Below are 6,511 nucleotides of genomic sequence, written 5' to 3' on the forward strand. Positions count from 1 at the left end.
TATCCAATCACTAGAGAGCGGTGACATCACTGAGATTGCAGCCTATCCAATCACCAGAGAGCGACAGACAAACTGAACAGACATTCCCCATTCACGACACAACCCAAGGACAATATAATATATTGCACCTTATCAGTCTTTTGATGTGGTAGCTGCATTTGTTTTCCTTTTTCTGGCTTTTACGCATTATTTGCACCTGGTGATCCTGCCAGTACATACGTCCTGTCCTGTGGTGACATCGCTGATTATAGTCCAGCTTTAGGGTTTAACGTTAATATAAAACTAAAGTGAAGTTTTTGTTCGTGTTTTTTTTTTTTTTTTTTTTTTTAGGCTTTAATGTTTTTTTTTTTTCTTTTTCTTTAGGCATGGGGGCTGTACAAAGGGATTGGCTCCCCCATGATGGGGCTGACGTTCATCAATGCCCTGGTGTTTGGCGTTCAGGGGAACACAATCCGATACCTTGGCAATGACACGCCATTGAACCAGTTCCTGGCCGGTGCGGCAGCCGGGTCCATTCAGTGCGTCATCTGCTGTCCCATGGAGCTGGCCAAAACCCGAATGCAGATGCAAGGCACCGGGGAGTACAAATCCAGATCTAAAACCTACAAGAACTCTCTGGACTGCCTGGTGAAGGTCTACCGGAAAGAGGGCCTGAGGGGCATCAACAGAGGAATGGTGACCACCTTCCTCCGGGAGACCCCCAGCTTTGGCTTTTACTTCCTGACATATGACTATCTCACCAGATACCTTGGCTGTGAGATCAACGATAACCTCATCATCCCCAAGCTGCTGTTTGCTGGTGGCATGTCGGGCATCGTGTCTTGGCTGTCCACCTACCCGATCGATGTCATCAAATCTCGCCTTCAAGCTGATGGCTTTGGTGGTGTCAACCAATATAATGGCATCATGGACTGCGTCAGGAAGAGCTACAATAGTGAAGGCCTTAGGGTCTTCAGCAGGGGTCTGACCTCCACCTTGCTGAGGGCGTTCCCCGTCAATGCTGCTACATTTGCCACTGTCACTCTCTTCCTCATGTACATGCGATCCGAGAACCCCATTGGCGACTGCGACGCCGGACCAGCGTTACAACAGCCATCCAGCATGTAGACTTCCCAGCCGACCCATATGAACAAATATCCCTGTAGACTTATTTTTCTATGTGAGTTGTATAAATTTTATGTACAGAAATGAGATGTATAACTGGGTTTTTACGTGTTTTAGGCTTTTATCTGAAGTGTATAATAGTCTGGCCTTATCTCGTGTCAGTGAGGCGGAGATCCTGGAAATGAATGTGAAGTATGGAGATCTCTTTTTGGAGATTATAAACATTTGGGAAAGTCGCCACAGCTGGAGGCTCCGAGTGTTTTTTTTTTTTACGGCTCCGAGGGTTTGGCCATGGCTGGTGGCTCCGAGGGTTTGGCCATGGCTGGTGGCTCCGAGGGTTTGGCCATGGCTGGTGGCTCCGAGGGTTTGGCCATGGCTGGTGGCTCCGAGGGTTTGGCCATGGCTGGTGGCTCCGAGGGTTTGGCCATGGCTGGTGGCTCCGAGGGTTTGGTTGTCGGGGGATGGGGATGACTTGTAGGCCAGAGGTTTAAAGCTGAACTTCAGCAGACATAAAAGTCACGCATTAATGTAACTTCGTATTCATCATTAAACTGAATTTATACCGGCCTCTTGCAGTCCCTGTACAGCAGAGCCCAGAATAGGAGGAGGAAACAGTACAAAAAGACAGTCTATTTTGCTCAAGAGCAAACAAGAAACATGCTAGTAGGAGAGAGCAGAGAGATGACCTCATCGGTCTTCTGCTTCTTCTTTCACTGTCCAGTCACAGGCTGGACACATATTTGTATTCTTTTGGCGTATTTAGCTGTCTGCCTGGAGTTCAGCTTTAAACCTCCCAACTTCTAAGGCCAGGGTCACACAATCTTCGCATGCGGCTCCCAGGGGGGGTCCGGTGCGTCTTTGTTCACTGTTTCAGGTCTGATTTCAGTCCGAACTTTTGGCTGAATTCGGACCTGAAACGGACCAAAAGACACACAGGAGCCGCAGCAGAGATGTGTGAACCGGTTCCATAGAGAGCTGGGCAAAATCTCCGGCTCTTGCGAATTGGATGCAGGAAACCCTAATCCATTTCACAATAGTGTGAACCCGGCCTTAAGGATGTGCAAACCAGATGAGATGATGAGAGGCAAACCCATAACCTGGTGTCTGGTCTTCCTGTTCAGAATAAATGAGTAGAGATCATGGATGGGGGGGGATCATGGATGGAATACTACTTCATGGGGGGGGGGGATCCTGGTTGGGATACTCCTTCTATACTGAATGGAGTTTATGGGTAATATGGGAGGAGTGATCCCAAGGAAATTAATGAAGGGTAGTATGGGAGGAGCATTCCCGAGGGAAGGAAAGGCATGATGGGTAATTTGGGAGGAGTGTTGCAGAGGGAAGGAAAGGAATGATGGGTAATATGGGAGAAGCATTCCCGAGAGAAGTAAATCAAGGATGGGTAATATTGGAGGAGCGTTCCCGAGGGAAGGAAATGAATGATGGGTAATGTGGGAGGAGCGTTCTCGGGTGAAGGAAATGAATGATGGGTAAAAGGGGAGGAGCATTACAGAAGGAAGGAAGGAAAGGAATGATGGGTAATATAAGAGGAGTGTTACCGGGGGAAGGAAAGGAATGATGGGTAATATGGGAGGAGCGCTCCCAGGGAAAAGAAAGGCATGATGGGTAATACGGGAAGAGCGTTCCCGAGGGAAGGAAAGGAATGATGGGTAATATGCGAGGAGCATTCCCGGGGGGGAAGGAAAGGCATGATGGGTAATATGGGAGGAGCGTTCCAGAGGGAAGGAAAGGAATGATGGGTAATATCGGAGCAGCGTTCCAGAGGAAAGGAAAGGAATGATGGTTAATATGGGAGGAGTGTTCCCGAGGTTAGAAAAGGAATGATGGGTAATATGGGAGGAGTGTTCCCAAGGTTAGAAAAGGAATGATGGGTAATATGGGAGGAGTGTTCCCGAGGGAAGTAAAGGCATAATGGGTACTATGGGATGAGCATTCCCAGGGGAAGGAAAGGAATGATGGGTACTATGGGAGGAGTGTTCCCGAGGGAAGGAAAAGAATGATGGGTACTATGGGAGGAGTGTTCCCGAGGGAAGGAAAAGAATGATGGGTAATGTGGGAGGAGTGTTCCAGAGGGAAGGAAAAGAATGATGGGTACTATGGGAGGAGTGTTCCCGAGGGAAGGAAAAGAATGATGGGTAATGTGGGAGGAGTGTTCTCGAGGGAAGGAAAGGCATGATGGGTAATGTGGGAAGAGTGTTCCCGAGGGAAGGAAAGGCATGATGGGTAATGTGGGAGGAGCGTTCCCGAGGGAAGGAAAGGAATGATGGGTAATATGGGTGGAGTGTTACAGGGGGAAGGAAATGAATGATGGGTAATATGGGCAGAGCATTCCCGAGGGAAGGAAAAGAATGATGGGTAATATGGGAGGAGAGTTCCCGAGGGAAGGAAAGGCACAATGGGTAATGTGGGAGGAGTGTTCCCGAGGGAAGGAATGATGGGTAATGTGGGAGGAGTGTTCCTGAGGGAAGGAAAGGCACAATGGGTAATGTGGGAGGAGTGTTCCCGAGGGAAGGAATGATGGGTAATGTGGGAGGAGCGTTCCAGAGGGAAGGAAAGGAATGATGGGTAATATGGGAGGAGCGTTCCAGAGGGAAGGAAAGGAATGATGGGTAATATGGGAGGAGCGTTCCAGAGGGAAGGAAAAGAATGATGGGTAATATGGGAGGAGTGTTCCCGAGGGAAGGAAATTAATGATAGGTAATATGAGGAGCATTCCCGGGAGAAGGAAAGATGGCTAAAGTGGGAGGAGCATTCCAGAGGGAAGGAAAGGAATGATGGGTAATGTGGGAGGACTGTTCCCAAGGAAAGGAAAGGAATGATGGGTAATATGGGAGGAGCGTTCCCGAGGGAAGGAAATGAATGATGGGTAACGTGGAAGGAGTGTTCCCGAGGGAAGGAAATGAATGATGGGTGATATGGAAGGAAATGAATGATGGGTTATATGGGAGGAGCGTTCCCGGGGGAAGGAAAGGAATGGGTAATATGGGAGGAGCATTCCTGAGGGAAGGAAATGAATGATGGGTAATATGGAAGGAAATTAATGATGGGTAATATGGGAGGAGCGTTCCCAGTGGAAGGAAAGGCATGATGGGTAATACTGGAAGAGCATTCCCGAGGGAAGGAAAAGAATGATGGGTTATATGGGAGGAGTGTTCCCGGGGGAAGGAAAGGAATGAAGGGTAATATGGGAAGAGCGTTCCTGGGGGAAGGAAAGGAATGATGGTTAATACGGGATGAGCATTCACGGGGGAAGGAAAAGAATGATGGGTAATGCGGGATGAGCGTTCCCGGGGGAAGGAAAGGAATTATGGGTAACGTGGGAGGAGCGTTCCCAGGGGAAGGAAAGGCATGATGGTTGTAATGACACCCAGAGTATGAAAGGGGATAAAGCTGTTTAGGACATTCCATTTCCGAACACAAAGGCAGCTACCGAACAATCCAATCAGCCGAAAAATAAACCCATACGAATAATTCTTCCCCCCCAAGTACTAGACGAGGCTCTGTATGGAGGGTCAAACAGAAACCAGACTCTTTGTTAGAACCCAAAATGACAAGTCTTTATATACAGTTAAAGAGGAGGTTCCTACCTCCTGCTCATATTACTCTAATACACCTGTAGCCAGAAACCAAATTAACATGAGCTAATTGACTAAATCATTTACCCAGAATAGGTAAGTTAGAGACATGACCCTTAGGACAAACTTGCCATCTTTTAGTTCAGAAGACACAATTACCATTATCATAAAACACAGGACACCTTCACACAATAGCAGAAACTAATTACAATTAACAATACAAACAGTGATCTCCTCCCCTCCTCAGCCTAGTAGGTAACAAACTATAGTAGGAGTAGACTGTCCGGCTCCTACCCAGTTCTAGAGGCTAATGTGATCAGCTCTCTCAACTAACATGTTGAGTTCAGAATCAAACAACCCAAGAATAGTCTTTACATATATTCTTGAGAGATATTGTTAATGAATATTACTCCCATTTGAAGTAATCCAATCATATTCTCAGGGTTTATTCTTTTCTTGGTCACCCTGCGCCCAACAGTGACTCCAGTCACAATGGGTAATGTGGGAGGAGCGTTCCCGGGGGAAGGAAAGGAATGATGGTTAATGTGGGAGTTTTCCCGAGGAAAGGCATGATGGGTAATATGGGAGGAGTTTTTCCGGGGGAATGAAAGGAACGATGGGTAATATGGGAGGAGCATTCCCGGGGGAAGGAAATGAATGAAAGATGGGAGGAGCATTCCCGGGGGAAGGAAATAAATGATGGGTAAGGTGGGAGGAGCGTTCCAGAGGGAAGGAAAGGAATGATGGGTAATGTGGGAGGAGCGTTCCCAAGGAAAGGAATGATGGGTAATGTGGGAGGAGTGTTCCAGAGGGAAGGAAAGGCATGATGGGTAATATGGGAGGAGCTTTCCCGGGTGAAGGAAAGATGGGTAATATGGGAGGAGCGTTCCAGAGGGAAGGAAAGGCATGATGGGTAATATGGGAGGAGTGTTCCAGAGGGAAAGGAATGATGGGTAATATGGGAGGAGCGTTCCCGGGGGAAGGAAATGAATGAAAGATGGGAGGAGCATTCCCGGGGGAAGGAAATAAATGATGGGTAAGGTGGGAGGAGCGTTCCAGAGGGAAGGAAAGGAATGATGGGTAATGTGGGAGGAGCGTTCCCAAGGAAAGGAAAGGAATGATGGGTAATGTGGGAGGAGTGTTCCAGAGGGAAGGAAAGGCATGATGGGTAATATGGGAGGAGCGTTCCCGGGTGAAGGAAAGATGGGTAATATGGGAGGAGCGTTCCAGAGGGAAGGAATTTCGAGATATAAAGTGAAAGTCTGCCTGGACGCGGCAGATCACCCTTTTCAGCGCTACGTTCCCATTGGCTGGATTTCCTCTCACTTCCTGTCTTGGGGACTATCCAATAATGAATCTCCATACACAGGGCAGAGAAGCGCGCATGCGCAGAGATATCGGGACATGGAGACGCAATGAGAGGGTCGCTCTCCAGAATCTGAACACTATAAAGCGTAAGCTCTTGTGCACAGAATGTTAGAAAATACTTCGGAAGTTCTCATCGGTGGATTCAGATGAATAAAAGTGTAATACTCCTTTCATTGGATGTGAGATGATTGTTGGTGTGCAGTGCCACCTAGAGTCTGAATTGAGGTACTACAAGAGATACACATTACAGGATTTCACTCCATACATTTATAGTGTGTATTGGGTTGGGGGAGGGGGATTGGTTTGTAAAATTGTCTCTTTTCTGTCTCCCTTTCCCCAGAGCTGATGGTGGGAAATGTTGGCAGTCAGAAGATTGGAAGCCCTCAGAATGAGATGATTGGATAGTGAAGTGGATTCAATAAAGATTGTTTCTCTTTTTCAAA

The 6,511-nt window shown here is 47.7% G+C and overlaps 1 protein-coding gene across 2 annotated transcripts in view; it reads left to right on the forward strand.

The window, feature by feature from the left end:
- Positions 1-6,511, forward strand: part of LOC143981313 (mitochondrial basic amino acids transporter-like) — a 30,578-nt gene extending 24,067 nt beyond the window's left edge. The window contains exons 4-5 of one of the 2 annotated variants that reach the window (XR_013274294.1): positions 364-1,159; positions 6,409-6,511. Coding sequence is in view for 1 of the 2 variants with exons in the window: in XM_077479109.1 (XP_077335235.1) it covers positions 364-1,107 (744 nt within the window). In the remaining variant the exon portion in view is untranslated. Of the gene's footprint in view, positions 1-363; positions 1,347-6,408 lie in introns of those variants that run through there. The other variant, XM_077479109.1, reaches the window with a different exon arrangement.

Source organism: Lithobates pipiens, unplaced genomic scaffold (assembly GCF_037356315.1).
Source record: "Lithobates pipiens isolate NorthernLeopardFrog02 unplaced genomic scaffold, aLitPip1_a1.2 Scaffold_138, whole genome shotgun sequence".
Classification (NCBI taxonomy): Eukaryota; Metazoa; Chordata; class Amphibia; order Anura; family Ranidae; genus Lithobates; species Lithobates pipiens.